The sequence below is a fragment of the Triturus cristatus genome, chromosome 5_2, assembly GCF_964204655.1.
Source record: "Triturus cristatus chromosome 5_2, aTriCri1.1, whole genome shotgun sequence".
In the NCBI taxonomy this organism is placed as follows: domain Eukaryota; kingdom Metazoa; phylum Chordata; class Amphibia; order Caudata; family Salamandridae; genus Triturus; species Triturus cristatus.
Genome location: NC_140588.1, coordinates 189,720,878 through 189,740,525, shown reverse-complemented (window position 1 = coordinate 189,740,525; position 19,648 = coordinate 189,720,878). Strand labels below are relative to the sequence as shown.

The window sequence follows — 19,648 nt, the reverse complement described above, 5'->3', positions numbered from 1 at the left end:
GACAATGGATTTTGTGGTTAATGCGACAAAACCATAACTAGGCGAAAAACACTGCTGCCACACAATTGCATAATTCTAATGGCCCTCGATATAGTTACTTTTTTTATTTTTTTTATTTTATTTAGTGAATTTTATTTAACAGTTCACAGCAGAGCACATGATTCAATATTACTTAAGATTACAGCAGAGAGAGTAAATGAAGGATCATAAAAAAAAAGTTACCTCATGGATTTCAGATTAGATGCAAAACAAAAACAACAGCCTTGTGTCAAGCAGTCATGGCCGGCTTTAGCGCTGGTGGCACCCAGTGCGACAATGTTAGTTGGCGCCCCCAATGACCACCTCCTCCGCGGATTTTCGCACCCTTTAGCAGTGACCAAGTCTCCAGAACCACTCTCTCTCAGATGCATTGAATTCGTTATATAGCGCCACTCATACCAGTAAAGTATGTCAGAGCACTTTGCATCAGTGTATAGGAAATGTTACATAAGCCAGAGGAGTAACAGGTGTAGGAGTCACGTGTCATCCATACTGCTAGGCAGTATAGTTTAGGAGTGCTTGGTGTGGAGAAGCACGAACTCCGTGTCAAAAAAGAAACCGCATAGTTGGGAGTTTTCTTCAATAATAAGAATCCATTTCTACCCAAATTAACCCTTTTTGCAACATTACTCAATGTTCTATACTTTGCAGAGTGTATGCAGTTCCATGATGAAAGTTAATACCTCACTATTCTATATTAGGACATTAAGTTAAAAATTGCAAGTAACAAAAGGATGTCTCTTTTAAAACCAGTAACCTGCTCATCTATTTACATTAAGTTCACCCTGGAATCTACTTGGTACACGTGCTTTGCAGTAGGCATATTAACCCTCTGTGCTACCTTCACCTAAGTCAAAAACCTCAACTACACAAAACTCTGATCTCTGGCCAGGAAGAACATTAATCACAGGAGCTATCTTGACATTTTTGTGAGGCCCTGTAATTGCAGGAGGAACGGAACGTGGCAGCAGGTGCTTAAAAAGCATAATTAAGTTGTAAACACGGCGCCCCCAGGAAGCCAGCACCCAGTGCGATGGCACCGGTCTCACCGCCCTGCTAGCAGTACAGCCGAACAGACAGATTTTCATCACAAATATGAAATAGACTGATTTAGCATTGTACAACCAAATGGCCCACCTTATCTCGCCCATACATGAGTGTCCTAATTCGGTACAATAACCCAAATTATCGTTAGTCTCGCCCACATCTCTTGCCTTAAGATATTGTTTATACAGGCCCCAGAAACTTTTCGGGCGGCTCTGCGGGGGCATTAGCTCACTATATATTTCAGAATGTGTATTACAGAATATCATGTATTTTTCCCATTCAGACTTTAAGGGAGGGGGCTGCGTGCCCAGCGCAACGCAATTCAACGCTTTGCTAGGAGCAAACCCAGACCAATGAGTTTCCTTACATCTTTATTCAGGGGCTTTGTATATCCCAATAGGGCTGTCAGGGGAGAGTAGAGTTCCTACTATTCCCCCCAGTTCCTGAAATATTTGGTTCCAGAGGCAGCAATCTGGAGGCAAATCCATGCCACGTTGAAAAATCTGCGCCACCTGTGCCACAGCGTTCGCAGCAGTCCGAGTCTCTCAACCCATACCTGTGGACTCGCTCCGGAGTATAATATAGCCTGTTAAGATACTTGAAGTGGTTCAGTATGTGTCTGCCGTTCAATGACGCTTTTTGGGTGACCTCACAACAGTACCTCCATTTACTGTCATCTATAGGAGTGCCGAAGTCGAGCTGCCACTGCGCTCTAGGCGGAGAGTAATTTGTGCGGCTGAACTCCTGCGACATATTGTATATATTAGAGACCAACTTATGCGGAGATTTAGTGAAAAGAAGGTAGGCGAAAGAAGGGTGAGCGGGAGGCTCCAGCTACTCGTCACCCAGCAGTGCCTTCATGGTTTGTCATGCCCTGAAATAGTGAATTTTAGCACATTGTCCCCCGGCTACAACCTCATCCCAATTGCGTACGCTGCCTTAAGAAACAAAATCCCCCATATTATATATCCGAACGTCCTTGAGCGACTGAACCACCGCAACCTCCACACTCATCGGGAACCATTGACACCAGCCCAGTGGGGCCCTAGATATAATTACTTCTGAATACTCTGTTTGAGTGGTCATTCTGGTGGTTACACTGTCACAATTGTGTGTTGCATTGATTTAGATTAGATTTTATAAATATTGACGTTTTAGCCTGACCTCTGGCCAGGGTTAAATGCCAAGTTGCAGATGGCTGGAGCCCCATTCTCTGATTTGTTATGCATAAAGCTATGTCGTTCTCCTAGGCTGGGAATTTAATGACTACATTATTAAACTCAACCTCTGGATTCTGATCTTTCTGCTGAATCGTGTATGTAAGGTTCAAGGTATATGGTGAACAGCAAGAGGGAAAACAGGCACCTCTGCCTCGTTCACAGGGATATATAAAATATTCAGGGCCCTCCTCATGACACAACTCTTATTTTAGGATCAGTATAGAAGCTTTGTGTCAAATAATTAATTCTCTGTCATAACCTGAGTTTTATAAAGTGATTGCTGTGAATTCAGCCACAATACATTATTAAGGTTTATTTTCATCGGCCAGTGTGCTCATAGCCGTAGGAAAGCAGCAAGAGCATACCACATTATTACCATGTTAATCTGCTCCGCAGTATCCCAGGCAGGAATAAATCCGTGTTGGCAGTGAGGCGAGGCTGTGCATTTAAGATGCTAGCCTACGAGCCAAAGATTCACTAAGCTCATTACCTCTGCGTTTATGAGCAATCTAGGGCGAGAAGAGTTGCATTGTGTTGTGGAATTCAGTTTTTTAGGCCAGGCTTGACAGCAAACTTTCTTGAGGTAAAAAATGGCGTGTAGATTGGGCTCCTATGTCTTAGCAGTGTCAAGAAAGCCCAGTCACTCTCCTCTCCTTAGTAGACACTAAATCACGGGTTGTACTTAATGAATGTGTAGGATGGTCCCAGCAGAGTGACTGGAGTGTCAATATTCTGATCAGGGTTTGGCCTTTCAACGGTCCTGCCAGTGGTCAAACTGATGGCTTTTGTGCTGGGCTCCTCTTGTATTTGACTCTTATTATTGGGTCTGTGTCCTCTCACTTGTATTAATCTCATCTCCAAAGCTGATCTTCACTAGGTATCACTGCAGCAGTGCACGAGTCTTGATCACCTTTGCCCTTACTGCACACAGTACTATTCCGTTGTCTTTCTGGTCCTCGATGAACACTCTCAGGTGGCCAAACATTATCAAGTTGCGCCTTGCAGAAAGTGCAAGAATTTGCAATGCAGAACAAGAGGAAGAGCACCGTTGCACAGGAGACTGTTGTAGCCTAGTTGTCACTGGTGCCTTGAGCATGAGATTTGTTGTTTCCAGAAGGCTCATCCAAAAAATTGGGAAAGGTTTTGGCAAACTGGTAGCTTTTTTCCTCACAGGATCAGGTTAGAAGCGATTAGTTTGTGTAACACCAGAGCTGTCTCCGGAGTGCTGCCACAGCAGTGAAATGGCTGTAAGGTTTCTGACGAGGTTAGTCAGTATGCTGCCCAGGCCGAATCCTTCCGAAGGTCATCCAAATGTGACTTTGGCACCCTCTTTTACAAGGCTCTGCCCTTCGACATCATCTGCAGCTCCGAGGTCCCCTTTGGGTATTAGTATATCAAAGGTCACTATGAGGTGACAATTAAAAAAAGGGTCTAAATTTGAATGATCCAAGGTGTGTTCTCAGCACTTCTGTGAGGTGATGCCTTTAAACTCGGTCAAAGCATCCATGTCCCATATTAAATCCCTGCAGCTTTACGGTGCCATAAGTATAGGTCACACAAGTTAGCTCCTGTAGCTATCATCAGTTCTTTGACGCCCAGCAGTGTCCTCCAGATCAGTCTTCACATTGTGCATTTGCGTAGACTGGCTCGTTAGAATGCTTAAAAACTTCTAAAGCAGGCCAAGAGATCTTTCTACCTGCCCTTGCCTTGCATGCGACAAACGAATTGCTTCAAATAGAATGCCTATTTGCTTTCTTTGTTTGTCAGATTACCTAATGCTCTACGGATGAGTTCTACTCTCTCCTCAAACCTGTTTCCCTGGAAAGACTTCTACGAATTTGAGGGAAATTCTTGAATATCTTTTAGCCTGCGCCAGGATTCTTCCATGGATCCAGGAAATTCCCAGTGTAGGTCTTCATGCCAGTCATTATTGTGTTGTTCCACACTGTGAGCGTCAAATAAACCTACAATATGCACACCTAGGCAAACCAGTGTTTCCGCCCTGTGGCATTATTTCCGTCTTCTTTTTCTCTTCTCACCCACTGCTAACGCCAAAGACCCATCCTCTTTATGGCCTGCAAAGATAAACAGCTAAGGAAGTGTAATGTTCATGATAAAGATAACCAAGAAAATCCACATTTCAGCCAATTTAAGGACCTCAATGTTTTCCTTCAGGGACACTGTGTTGCTGTAAAAAGCATGACTAAGGCTCCAGTGGGAAGCAGTAAAAATCTTCAAAGACCTCCACACTGCGGGCACTTTAATAATGAGGAGCTATTTCCTTTAATTCTGGGTGCATTCCATCTTCATGGAAAAAAGGTTCTTCTCGCACACTATCCTTGCAGCATCCTTCCCCCACCTTTATTAGGCACTAGTACTTGGGATAAAAAGAGCTGTTGGCAAACATTTGGAATGTGCTAGAGTTGATGGCAGTAGCACATGTTTCCTCGAGCATGGAGTTTGTTTCCACTTCTAAACCGTGGGTAAGAGATTCCCAGGTTTGTACATTCTCCTTGACCTCCCTCTGACCAAGTTCGTTCTACCTTAAGCAGACATTTAAAATGCGGGCTTTGTATTTTCAAGTTTTAGATTAGCTTGCTGCATTAAATATTAAAGATGTTTACTTTGGTATCCCGAGTCATTATTTTTTTTCCCTTTCAAACTAGATTTTACTGTCGTTCACCTCAATTCATATACATTTAGCAAGTGATGATACTCAGCATATTCTTTCAAGTACCGTCATGAGACCTTTTCTATATTTTGTAAATCAGTTACAGAAGAAAAGAAAAGGGAAAAACTGCCCCACCCACAATTCCTCCCTCCCGTAACAGCAGAAAAATCAATAATTAAGTATTGGTCTTAAGAATTAACAAATACCAGAAATGTAGCAGTGGCAACATCCTATTTCAATAAGGATCCTCATTGAGCCTTCAGCCATATCTTAAGCGCTCAACTTGGAAAGCTGGCCTTAAACACATCTTGGTTGCAAGGTTGATTGGCCTCCAGATCAAAGAAATAAATTTAAAATGGCCCTCCCTTTCCACTATTGTTAATTGCATGCTCTGCTGAACTAAATCTGAGTCTGTCAACCATGTATTATTTTGTCGCCGGACGTTTAACTTTGTTACAACCGCCTTTATTTTTAACTCCTAGAATAAGAACCTGCAGCAAGGCCAGGAACTTTGTCTTCACAATGACTGAACCAACTGATCTGGCCAAATTTGGCAAAATATATCAGCCTAATATAAGAACTCTTAAAAGAGCTTTATAAGACTGGCAAGATCTAGTCCGGAAAGACAAATCCTACCTCAGCAAGTCTTTGACCGCAAGTGGTGGTATCTCTGTGAACTTGTGCAATACTTAAGTATTCTACACTGCGGCCGTTCCATTGCTTTTCACGCAAGATCTTTTAACGTCTCCCTTTATATTGAACCTTTTAAGCTTTAGGCTCGGCCAGATAGCCATATTTTATAAGTATTTTAATCACCACTAGGCACTTTGCATTTCTGTGCGAAGGCTTATGTCAGCTGCTATGACTTTAGGATCTTTCTAGAATAGTTTGATCTTTATGGATATTTTAGTTCAGCACTTTATATGTTTGCTGCTAACATCAGGCCTCTACCTAAAGCATTAAATGTAACCCTCAAGACCTCTTTTTAGGCTTGCTTTAAGCGTCTTACTTCTTCATGGACATGTTTGCGATATTAGTTATGATTCAAGGTTCTCTTTTACTGCATTTTAATTGTGCCCCATAAGACTCTCATAACGATTTTATTTTGGGGGGGTGGGGGGTTATATAGCGCAAGCTCGACCCAAAGGTATCAGAGCTTTTTACATGAGTACCAGTTGCATTACAGACAGGCACATTCATTTTGTGAGGCACGGGAGGATTACGTGATTTGCCCAGAATTACAGGATGGTGAGCATCCCTTCCGAGATTCAAACCCAGGTCCCCAGCTTCGAGGTCAACCACTCTAGCCATTAGGCCACATCCTCTCCCTAATGCACCTGTTTTTGCCTAGACTATGTATTGTAAAGTCTTATTTCTCTCAACAAATATTGTAAAGATTTTAATTAATCATACAAATAAAAGACATTGGCCTCTGGACATATACCAGAAAAGTGTGGTGTCTGTGTCAATAGGTTCAATATTATCAAAATCACTGGAAGATATTCAGAACTCTTAAGTGTGGTGGCTATACATTGTTGGGAAGGCCTTTCAACAGATAGTCGATCATTTGAGTCTACTGTGCCTTAAATGCAAAGTGTTTGTTTTTATGTTGCTAGCTAGACGTTCCATCACTATTATGCCCGAGAGCATCCCATACTATTGGCAAATCGATGAAGAGCCTGCTTTCTCCCACCATGATGCTACGGCTGATTTTGCCGCCCTGAGACAGTGTCCGATTACCTCTTTGTCTTTCAGAGTTATATCTTTTAAGTGTCAGACTATCAACCCTCTCAAGAACAGGGCTGATGTAAGAGGTAAAGGTAAACCTATGATCTTGTGTAAGTTTTGGATCTGTTTTCCCAAAAGGGTCGGTTATGCAGACAGTTCAACCAGATGTGTTAAAAAGTTCCTATCTGGTCACACTTCCCCCATCACATGGAGATAGACCTAGCGAACATTGTGTGGGGGTAAATCTGCCAGAGGTAGAGCAGCTTGTAGTGGTTCTCTTTAGTTTTGATAGAAATGGAGCATTTGTGTAAGTCTGACCACAGCCTGCCTCATTCCTTATTACTAATTGTTCTATTCAGTATTCTGCTCCACTTACTTTGGTAATCCCACCTATCTATTGGGATGCTTTTCCTGAGTGAAGTTTACAACTTGGATAGGAGTCCCCTCTGTGTCCTAATAGCAGCCAGTAGTTTTTCAAACAGTGGTTTATTTTGTATCGCTGCATGTTGATTAATTAGGTGCATTACCCAGGGTTGTAATTGTGCGTATCACATCCTTTCATTTTCAGGCACCTGGAAGTCCAGTGTGCATTGTGGTAAGGTTTTATTTCACCCTGATGGAATAGGTTCGAAATATATCTATAGACTCCAAGCTGCCACTGGGCAAAGGCATTCCTTTCCAGTGCTGAAGTAAAATCTGGGTTAGCGTATATTGATGTGTATGTGGAGGGATATGTGGTCTGAGTTTCTGGACTATTTACCCTTTTCCAAATCTGAAGGGTGGTGCTCACTGGCATACTGAGGTATGCTTTGGGTGGTCTCTTGGATTTGCAGAACGTGGTCACCTCTCTTAGTGGCATGTCATGACTGATCTTTTTATAAGATGTCCGTCTCTTCTTTGGACCATTCCACACTGATACGGAGCTGCTCTGTGTAGTAATATAGTTTAAAGTTTGGTAAGGCTAGTCCCTCTCGTTGCTTACTTAGTTGCAGTAACCTTAAAGGAACTTGTAGTCTTGAGTTCTTTCTTTACGTATTTGTAGCAGCTTATAGAGAGGCGAAGAAGGAGTCTTCCGCTGCCACTGGGAGCACCTGAAACAAATATAGGACTCTCGGTAGGATTTCATCTTAATAACCTTTATTCAACCCAACCAGAATAGTAAATAAGGTGCCCATTTACGTAAATATCACTGAGCAGCAGTGGGCAAAAGGCTTTATACAGGTCTTCGACTTTGGGCATAAAGTGGTTCTCTAGGTAATTAAACTGAGAGAAGCTCCACCTGAGTGGGAATCTCAAGTTAAAGTCAGACAATATCTCTGTGGGAGGATTAATATTTAGCACTTAAGATTTGGACACATTAATTTTATAACCTGCTAGTGTCTCGTAGGTCTTGCGATGTTGTAGTGCCTGTTCTAAGGAGCTTGCGGGGCTGTGAGGGTGAGAGCAAGGTCATCTGCAAACAGGATTAATTTGTGCTCTAGTGCTCCAAATTGTACCCCTTCAATGGCCTCAGTTGCTCTCATGTGGTCTGCCAATCGTTCTACACTGAGAGTGAACAGAAGGGGTGACAGAGGGCACCCCCGTCTCGTCCCCCTTGTTAACCTGAAGGGGAGAAAACTGTTTATTAAGAACTATTCTTGCTGTAGGAGCTTTATAATTGCCATTATTGAAATAAAGTGAGGCTCCCTACCTGTTGGCTGCAGGACCGGTCTCATAAAGTTCCAATCCACACAGTTGAAGAACTTCTCCATATCCAGTATGACCAGAAGGGCTGGGATCTTTTTCTTAACTAATTTTTCAGTAAGATTAATCCATTTCCGAATATTGTAATGGGTTTGTTGGCCTTTCAGGGCTCGAAATATTCACTCGACCACTCGCATATGCAAGCTAAATTTAACGAGGGCGAGCTGTTTTTAGGTCCTACTCGCCCTTTCTGGCGAGTAGGAAGACAAACTAACTTTTGTCCTCGATCTATGAAAACGGAGCAGATGTGACAAGATAACAAGATTTAAAGGCATTTTTATTGCTCACAATGTTAATGAGCAATTAAGATGCCTTTAAATCTTGTTATCTTGTCACATTTGCTCTGCTTTCAGAGAGGGCAAGTAGGTTGCAGTTAGGTCGAGGAGGTTTTTCAAGGGACTAGACCTGCAGGACTAGTACAATGTTTTGGATTTTTCGAACCATGCCTTTGACAAAGCCTGACTGATCAGGATGTATAATTCCAGGAGTAGGTCTTCTAGTCAGTTTGCTGGAATTTTGGTGTATAATTTGACATCTACATTTAAGCAAGGCAAGCTGCCTATAAAACCGCAAGATAGGGTCCTATCTTCTTATGAGTCTCCTAAGAATGGCGTTTGAAGTGAAGGAGAGTAGGTTCTACTTTGTTAGTTGTAATAGTTTTAATTTGGTCCCTTAATGATGTTGTCAGCTGTCGTATACGGGAAAAGTATAGGGGTGCTTTCGTATTGCTCCACTGTCTAGCTTATCTCCGATTCTAGCATCTGGTTTAGAGCCAGGCAGCTTTTTAAATTTTCAGCATAATGAAGATGGATATCCCTGTTAGATGTCCTTGTAGGCATTGAACAAGGTTTGGGAAGAGACGTCTGCGTTGTCATTAGTTGCAAAGTATTCATCAATGTATTCTTCTACTTCTAGCTTGAGAACGGGGTCGTGCAGCATGGAGGGGTGCAAGCACCACCTCCTAACGCCATGAATGCCAGGGCTTTGGTTGATATGTAGAGTGAGGGGTGCATGATCCAATATTGAAATGTTTCCACACATTCAGTCATCATTGAGAGTAGAGCATGGCTGAGTAGTACGTGGTCTATTCTGCAATGTGTACGTGTGAGAAAAATGCATAGTCCCAGCCGTTCATGTGGCTTTCGCGACATGCATCCCTCAGACCCATAGAGTATAGATGAATCTTAAGTTGTTTTGAGAAGGCACCCCTATCACCCCTGCTCGGCCCAAATCTTTCTTTTGAACTGTCCCGTTTCATGTTAAAGTCTCCTGTAACAATCATCTCTCTTATGGCAAAATCAGCCTAGTGTACAGGAATTTATCCTTACCCTTATTCAGGGCATAAATTTGGACTAGAGTCATAGATGTAGTCACCAATTTTCCCCGTAGCACAATATATTGACCATCCTTATGTTTAGTGGAGTCGATCAATAGAAAGGATGCAGCTTTGTGAACAAGGACGGCCATTGTGTTTTGTAGTGGATGATAAATAATAGGCTTTAGGGCAGAATTTGTGCCACAGTCTGCTTTTGTCAAGAGTGTTACCTTCAGGCAAATTATGAAGGGGGTTGCCTGCAGCAGCGTTTCTACACTGCTATTGTTTTATGCAGGCTATTGAGACCTTTTACATTTTGAGATATTATCCCTACCACAGTGAATGGAAAGGAGTGTGCATCATTGGGACTGGAATGTCTAGGAATGTTTCGTTTCGGTCAGTGCAAGAGATCCTGGAGAGTGTCGACCATTCACTGAGTCTGGTATTCCAATAACATATGAAGTGGCATGTTGGAACAACATAGGAAGGTTTCAAATGTAACTTTAAACAGGTAGTAAACAACTGGATAAATATTGTGTGGTCTTACTGGAGGCATGAAGGTGTAGTAGCTTTGAGGCAGGGAAAGACACCACTGCTCAGTTGGGAGGATAGTTGCGCCTACCCCATTTGTTGGAACACCCAAGGCGGGAGAGTGAATAAACTCTTAGTGCCCTTCCCGCCTCGCCTTCTTTAGGCCCTCATGCTGCAATCCTTTTCTTCCTCATGGAGCTTCCCCTTGATGCCAGGCAAAGCCTTTCCCCCAAAGACCCTGCTCGGGTAAGCTAGGTAAATACATGGTATTCCAGTTCCAAAATGGGATAGGATTCAATACTACCGCTTCCCCTATAGCCGGACCATCTTTTGGTCAAGGGAGTCAAGCATCCAGAGTACAGAAGGCCGCTGTGGATGACCGACCCTCTGCCCAGAAGTGGGAGTCAGGGATGTGACTGGGCACAATTATGCCTCCTCACATAAAGAATGGTCTGACTTTAATTTTATCTCGTTATCTGGGCCCTTTGCATTTCTGTCCTTTGGTTTTGTTCCACTGTAGGCCCACAGCACCCTGAGGTGAGGCTGCTGGCGGCTGGGCTGCTGTAGTGGTATAACCAAGGCTCCCGCTGCGTCCTCTCTGATAGTATAGTGATAAGATTTACCCTCTTTTTCAAAATGTGTTCCAAACACAAAAGCGCATCTGTACTTAATGTTGTCTGCCCGGAGTCTGTCCATGATTGGCCTAAAAAACTGTCTACATTGTAATGTTTCTGCAGAGATAACATGATAGAGTTGAAAGTCATAGTTCTGAAAAGTAGCCACTCCTTGGTTGCAGGCTTTGCACATTATTTCTCCCTTGAATGAGAAGTGATGTATTTTTGCCAGGACATCCCTGGGTCTTGTCAGACGTCTGTCTCTGCAGGTCCACTCTGTGAACCCTACTAATCTTGGTTGTGGGTTCTCCATTGCCCAGAAGGTAAGCAAACATTCAGTCAATGAAGGTCTCCTGGTCCTGGTCCTCTACATCCTCCCGCAGGCCCCGTATCTGTATATTGTTGTGCTTAGACCAATTTTCCAATTCTTCACATTTAGCCAGGGCCACCATCGCCACATTTGATAGGTGTTGCAGGTTGTGAGTGAGCTCTCGGGTAGCAGTGTTCTGCGTTTCCAGCTTGGATTGAAGTTCCACTGTTCTAGGGCCGAGTGAATCCAGATCAGCTTGCATGGTGTCTAGTTGTGACACCAGTAGTTCTTGCAGTGTTTGGTGACCCTTCAGTTTATAAATCATCATTCCGGTCTCTCCATAGACCTGCCAAGCTGTCCACGAGCTCCGACTTCGTGAGTGCCATCGTGGCCAGTGGGGGAGGCTGTGACTGGCCCTGGGAAGGTGTTAGGTGAGTTGCAGTGTCAGGAAGAGCCTTAGATCTTTGTGCTGGCTTTTTAGGAAGAATGTATTCACTTAGGTTTGCCGTGATGTGTTGGTAACTAGCGCCGGATGGACGTGTAGCGTCAAGCTCTTCAGTGGAGTGAACTTGGCAGCCTGCGTTGCTCAATCTCCTGATACTTGGGGGTGGGCTGACCCAAGAGGAAGCCATTCCTACCAATTGGGTTCGCAGCACAGGTGCTGCGCCAATCTGCAGTGAGAGAAGAAGCAGAGGGGTGCTCACGTCCACCTGGATAGTAGGTCGTGCCAACCCCATGCCCTAGGTCACCCTCCTCATGTCCTCACAGTGTAATGACAGTAGTTTGTATCCTTCCTTCCTTCCTTCCTGTGTCAATTGTTGGTTCATAGTTTCCTTTACCTAGATTATTAGTTGGTGAGCTCTTTTAATTGAAGTTTCCCCCTCATGATTTTATTGATTATGCCCAGGTCATAATTCATGAGGCTTGTGTTGCACTTTTCTTTCATTGTCCTTTCCCGCCACAGATGAGAATGGATAATATCCTGCTGGCAGTAGATTTGGGTGAGCAGTCAACTGATGTAATTTTTTGTTGAATGCATAGTGAACATTCAAAGGTAGCTGTGTCATTCTATGCTGGCCCTTAATGGCTCCAGCATGGCTGTAAGCCTCCGGTGTGGGACTAGTTAGTCAGACACTCTGGCACTACCAGGTGAGCTGGCTTGAAAGGGCCAGTGTGTAGGCCATTTATTTTTATTTTTTTGTCCTGTGTGACGTGACAAAATGAAAACAGAAATTGCCCACGATATGGCCCTTTCAAGCTGGCTCTTCTGGCAATGCCAGAGTGTCTGAAGGCTGGCCTTGCACTGATTGGCTCCAAGACTGAGGTGTTGTTAATTGAGAGTGCTGAATCCTGGTCGTTGCTGCTTAAGTGCATTTATTTATAAGGTACTGCACCCTCTGTCTCAGTCCATGATAGACCTGGGTTTTGACTGTTATTAATTAGCACTCATATAAGGCAGAAGCGACCCTCTTTATCGAATTACAGTGCCTTATTTGCACACAGCCTTTCATTGAGTAAACAAGTCACTGAACTGATGGAATAATGCAATTGCCACTTATAGAGTTGACCAAGATCATCCATACCTTCCTAAACTGGCAATAGTGTACTGTTGTAAAGGTGAGAATCCTCCACAGTATTGACTGTTGCCATTCCCTTAATGCCTGTTGCCAGGCTTCCTCTAGAAGTAGTGTAGAATTGGGGCATTCAAGTAATTATAAATGTATATCCGAAAATCATGTAGTTGCAGCCCTGCCTGACTTCACTGGCTGTGTGGTGCAGAAGGATAATGATTAAAGTGCTCAGTGGGACTCCTGGGACAATATTTGAAAAATAACCAAGGTACATCAGAGAGATGTGGCAAAATAATACGCAGCTTGTAGCCTGATGTCTGGGAACAACCAAAAACGCACACTCTTACACACACACACACACACACACACACACACTCTTACACACACACACACACACTCTTACACACACACACACACACTCACTCACTCACTCACTCACTCACTCACTCACTCACTCACTCCAAGAGGATGCAGGATGTTCTTTCGGGTCCAGGGGCAAGGTTATAACTGTGAAATGTCAGTAGCCATGTCTGCTTCAGAAAGACATTTATTTTCACCTTTCCAGTGAATATTTATGGTAATTAAGCAGCTAGCCAAAGAAATGGTGTGCTTTGGTGTTATTTTAGTTCACCGCATTGACAGTCCATAGGCGTTTCAACCTATGTGTCCTGAAGTCACCGTTGAGCATGCACCTACACAGAATCTACAAGCAAAGGTTAAAATAACATGGGAGACATCCTTGGTGTGTAGTTGGGCATGACTTCTTGAGCAGCGATGAAAATACGTCTTGCACAGACTAATTTCTATTAACCTAATCACAGCACTGCCTATTTGCTACATCCACCTCTTGGCTTTTCTTGGCTTACTACTCTTTAGTGTGTCGATTGTTATCGGTCTACATGTTAAATTGGTCAGCCCTCACAAATACTTGTTCCTTAACAATCACTTGACACATTGCAACAGTGACAAATGCTATATCTGAGCTCAGAAAGAATATAATTAAAATGTGATGAAATAAGACGCAGCATTCTTGTTTTGTCTTTGTGTTTACTGCTTGAGTACATCTCTTCCACCTCAGCCACTAACTGACTTTGTTGATGTTACAGAAACCAGCGAAATCAGATGGAGCTCTCACTTCCAAAGAAGCGTTGCCTGTACCGCGTTTCATAAGTATGGAGGAACATGAACGCGTTCAAGAAGATCAGAGTTCTGAAGCACCACAAGATTTAAAGGGCAATGCAACAGATAAGAACACTCATCAGAACACCACGTCTGACTCGAAAATCTGTCCACTGTCAGCCGGAGAAATGCACGAGATCATTGAAATCAGCCTAAAAAGGCCGTTATGTGACTCAGTAGACCTCTGCCTTGCTGAAGACTTTGAAACTCAGTGCTTATCTAAACAAATTAAGCTTCACATTTCAGAAAATGTTGGTGACTGTGTGGATGGTTATCGGGAGTGCCCTTCAGTCCAAGGTTTAGTTTATTCATCTGATACCTCAAAAAGCACATCAGGAGAGACACTACCAGAGCTAGCCAGTGCTATCAGTCCAAATGGCGACCACCAGCCTCCACAGTTTCCATGCTTGCATTGTGACTTTGTTGCCATCAATGGCTTTCTCTTGAAAGAGCACATAAGGAAAACACATGCAGAAAAAGTCAAATCCTGTCCACAACCCACATCTGACGTCGAAGAATTCAGAGTTAACTGCACCGTTGAAAATGCCAAGAAAGACCCTGAATGTAGGCAATGCAATGAAACTGTGGCCCCTGAAAACTGTTCCAGCAGTATACTCATTGAAAACAGTTGCCCACTTTACAGTTGTAATGGAGATGACTGTTCTGCTTTGAAAACACTCATTCCGAAGGAGGACCATCCAGAGCAAGTATTTTGTTGCAAACTTTGCGGCATTCAGTATGTTGATGAAAATCTGCTACATGCTCATTTCTTTGGCAAGACCCACCTTCGTCGTCAGCATCTTTCTGCACGTCTAGGATTAGCTCAGATTAGAGACGTAAAAAGCTTTTCCAACAAGCAGTCAACAGCAGTGAAGCAAATAATTGATAGAAAAAAAAGTGAGACATCCTCTCAAAGGGCTAGGGATGCAAAAGAATTCCCGGATGGAGTCACCTCTGTAAATGACGCCACCATTAGTTTTGCAGAAGAAAGTGTTGAACTTGTGGTCGAGATGACCTCCTCTAACAAGCTATCGGCTCAAGAGAAGCCGGAAATGAACGATGGGGACTTAGATTTCACAAAGTGTACTCTCTATGAGCAGTCTGCACAAGTACGGCTCTCAGGAATTTCTGAGAAATTAGAACGCACCAAATTTTTCAAAAGTGTTAGAGCGGCAGTAGGCAAACCAAGGTTCTCCAGAAGATTCTGTCTCTCCTCAACTGAAAGAAGTTCTTTAGCGTTAAATTCTACCTTCCGAAAAAGCGGTAAAAGCAAGTTCAGCTTGCTGAGCATTGGCAAACGTAATGTGAAACACCGCTTTGGAGCGTATGTGAAAGGCAGACGTTTAACGGACACATCTGTTAAAGAATTAAAACCTATCAGATGCACAAATCAAGTTGATGCAACCTCAGAAGCCCATGCCCTCAATATGAGTGAAACAAGTTCAAGCTTGTCTAGTACATCAAACCAAGGTGGCTCTAAACAGCTTCCAAATGTTTCAGATTTTAAAATCTTGCGAACATGCCCTTATTGTGATCACGTATTTCAAAACCGGAAGGGAATGGAAGTTCATGTTAAACGGTGCCATACAAAAGAAATGCTTTTCCACTGTCAGCCATGTGGCTATTCCTGTGTCACAAGAGGAGACTTTGAGAAACACTGCCAAAGTAAGCGGCACAAAATGGGCATTTTTAGCTGCGTTTGTCAGCTTTGTTCGTTTGCTTCCTCAGATGAAGTACATTTGAGGGACCACATGGGCAGTGCGCATGACATGCCCTTTTGTTGCACCACGTGTAAATTTTATTTTCAAGCCCAGGAGGACATGGTGCACCACAAGGAAACAGAGTTGCATCTCAGCCTGGTGGCTCAGAAGAAAACCTCTCAGCCATCCAATGAACACTTGTCTTCTCCTGCTAGATCTTCTAAGAATCTAGATCCAAGTAGCCAGAGCACTGGAGATGGTTTTCATGGAATAGAAGTGACCATGCAGGCAGATTCTGGAAAGTCACTAGAGGTGAATAATAGCCATGAAATGCAACACTCATCCCTGTGTGCACCTCAGTTCCAATGTAAAAAATGTTTTTATAAAACCAGGTCATCAACTGTTCTCACAAGACATATCAAACTTCGACATCACACAGAGGACTATCATTTTCTATGCAAAGCGTGCAATCTTTATTCTATGTGCAAAGATGGCATGGAAAAGCACATTAAAAGAAGCAAACATATAGAAAATGCAAAGAAGAACAATATCGGCTTACTTTTTGAGGAATGTATTGATAAGGTTTGTATTGGGGCAAGCAACGCAAAACAAACCGAGAATAATGTGTCTATGCATGAGATAACTGACTTTGGTAGGGAAGGCATAATAGTGTGCCAGTCTAGTCCCGCCAGTACCAGAACTGCTGCTAATGAGTTACCACAATCTAGAACAGTGCATTATGACATTAGTGACACTGAATTAGGAACTCAAAGTGCTCCCAAAAGAGGAAGGCCTAAAGGTAAGGTTTCAAGAATATGTAGCCATTGTGGACTTTTAGCCTCTAGTGTCACAAATTTGACAGTCCACATTAGGAGAAAGCACAGTCGCCAGTATAGCTATTTGTGTAAGGTTTGCAACTATTACACTGTTACCAAAGGTGATATGGAGCGTCACTGTACAACCCGGAAGCATAAAGGGCGTTTAGAAATTGAAGAAAGTGGCAAACAAAGCCCTAAGCCTGTTTCTGATGATGGCCCAAATGTTGGCGCCAATGGTGAGAAAAGCAACATCCAGGTTAGTGGACTTGATGTCGCAGATGCTTGTAAAGCAGATGAATCGGATGCCTTCCACTTAGAACAACACCTTCAGCAGGATGAAGGTTCTGTAGCTGTAGAAGTAGAAAGCGTCATTTTGTTAAATGATGTAAGTACTGAAATGCCAATAGATGAAACACAGCATTTGTCCATTAGGCAAGGAAGTGCTCATAAAGAAAATGATATGTATCCCCATAGGGCAATAAGTGCTGGAATTGGCAGTAAATGCACTCTTTGCAATTTTGTCGCCCATTCCTTTGCATCACTAGAGATCCATGTTAAACGGAAACATACAAAAGAGTTTGAGTACTATTGTATGGCATGTGATTACTACGCTGTGACTCGACGAGAGATGATTAGGCATGCAACCACAGAAAAACATAAACTTAAAAGACAGTCATACCTTAATTGTTCTAATGTGGCAGAAACACATGGAGCAGATTTGACCCAAGAAGCACCTGAAATAGCTGAAGCGCCATGTCCACAAATCATAGAAGAATTTCCTCTAGCCCTTGATAACATGGTTTGTGGCAATAATGAAAAAGATTCTCAGAACATAAAAAACGATGCAAGTTTTTCTGTTTTGGAAATGTCTGAAACTGGCACTGCTACAAGAAACGTACAATCCAGTGTCACGACTGGGAATGGTACTTATGTAGGAATCAGACTTGGAAGCTTAAAGGGCAATCTTGGTTCATCAACAGATCTTTTGCCACCACAAGAAGAAATAAGTGGAGATGGTGAAAATGTGGATCGGTCAGATTCTAATCAGGTTATGCCAGAAGACGTTCAACACACCATAGAAAACTCCAGTGCAGAAAATAGGGAGATCTTGATGGACCATAGGGAGACACCACCGTGCAGTCATGAAAACTCGCAAATTAATTTTCAGAACCAGTCTTCTAAAAGTAGTTTGTCCCATTTTGAATGCTCAGTATCCCATTTACCCAACATTGGTGCGACCTCAAATCATGGAGGAAATACAGCTGATAGTAAATGCGTTGAGAGAGATGTGCCTGTACAGAAGGACTTAACAGAGGAGCACGAGATAGCAGATCATGCAGTAACTGATAATGTTTGGGACATGGGGGATTCAGTACCTGAGCATGTGCATCAAAAGGAAATGGTTATATGTGTGGATGATAATCAAGCAAACACATTGTATAGTGTTGACATGTTTGATTCTTCAATAGTAAGATTAAGAAGTCCTTGTGAAGATGGCTCTCAAAGCCAGCTAGATGATGGATCAATCATAAATGAAATACAACTTAATGAGTATCATTTTAAAACCTATCTCCCATTAATTGAGAAGAGGAAAAAATTTGATATAGTGTTCCATGGAGAAACGCCGCGTGTACGATGTGACGATTGTGGATTTTTAGCAGATGGGCTAAGTGGCCTCAATGTGCACATATCTATGAAACATCCTTCAAAGGAAAAACACTTTCACTGCCTGCTCTGTGGAAAGTCATTTTACACTGAGAGCAACCTCCACCAGCACTTGTCTAGTGCTGGCCATATTCGGAACGAGCAGGCCAGTGTGGAAGAGTTGCCCGAGGGAGGGGCAACATTTAAGTGTGTCAAGTGCACAGAACCCTTTGATAATGAGCAGAACTTATTTCTTCATATAAAAGAGCAGCACGAAGAATTGTTGAGGGAAGTGAACAAGTACATTGTGGAAGACACAGAACAAATTAACCGTGAGCGAGAAGAAAACCAAGGCAACGTTTGCAAGTATTGTGGCAAGATGTGCAAAAGCAGCAACTCCATGGCTTTTCTTGCACACATTCGCACTCACACAGGTATGCAACTATGAAGTTGATGTCTGTCTTATGTCCACAGCACAAGAATGTCTTTGCTAACACAGGTGGGGTTTCTAGGCTTGAAGGGAAAAGTGGACCTTCAATAGCAGAGTGTGGCCGCGGTAAAATGAATGCTTTGACAATTAATATCATGTTCATTGGTTTTGGTGAAATGTGTTGGATGTAATAATATTGTGAGTCAACAAAGGTAAAACACTGAAATGTCGAGGGGCTTGGTGTTCTTATCAAAGGCTCACCACTAAATGTTCAGACTCATTCCTTCATTGACCTCAGTAAGGTTTCATTTCTCTACTTGCCTTTCATATTTCTCTGATTCAATACGTTCTGTACCTTTTTGTTTTAAGTGATATAACAAACAATAGAAGACTGGGATTGTTAAACAAGCATTGGCAAAGCAAACGGTGTGGCATTAACTGTCGGAATTTTGGCTTTGTCAATGCTCGTTTTACCTTTCTTTTTATAAAACATTGTTGTCGGAGCTAGCAGGCTGTCTCCATTGTTTGTCATCATAAAGAGCAAATGGTCAGAAGTCCCTGGCACTGAAAGGAACTACTTTGTGTGCAGAAGTGCTCCTTGTGAAGAGAAGAATGCCATCATTCCCATGAAGTTAGCCTGTGGCTAAAGTGGGCTGACCCACTGCCCCTTGCTATATTCTGTAGTGGGCGGAAAAAGAATGAGGGTGACACAATAACATAGAAATGGATGAAGAGGGCTGGCTGAAAGCTCCTTTAAGTAAGTAGATAATAAATATAAGTGTACTAAAAGCGAAAGGTATTGCCTAACGTCAGCCCTCAAATGTGTTATGATTTTTTCACAATTCCCAAGTGAAAATGTAAAGCATATACCAATCTATTACAACAATGTAATTTTAACAAAAATATATAGAGTGAGTATAAATGACTTATAGTTATTGCCCTCAGCTCAGGGGGTTAAAAGTGGTTAGCACAATTTGTAGTGCTTTGACAATTGATAGTTGTTTAATTTGTAATTGTGGCCCTAGCTGACTCTCTTTGGACAAATTGGGATCATTTAATCAGATATGGCTACTATGAGAGCTCTATGG

The 19,648-nt window shown here is 42.7% G+C and overlaps 1 protein-coding gene across 6 annotated transcripts in view; it reads left to right on the top strand.

Annotated features, from left to right (window-relative positions):
- ZNF407 (zinc finger protein 407) overlaps positions 1 to 19,648 on the top strand; it is a 1,626,307-nt gene that overhangs the window by 150,454 nt on the left and 1,456,205 nt on the right. For all 6 annotated transcript variants that reach the window (XM_085606953.1, XM_085606956.1, XM_085606954.1 and 3 more), the window contains one exon: positions 13,896 to 18,564. In XM_085606953.1, the coding sequence (XP_085463079.1) occupies positions 13,962 to 18,564 (4,603 nt within the window). In that variant the 5' untranslated portion in view covers positions 13,896 to 13,961. The remainder of the gene's footprint in view (positions 1 to 13,895; positions 18,565 to 19,648) is intronic.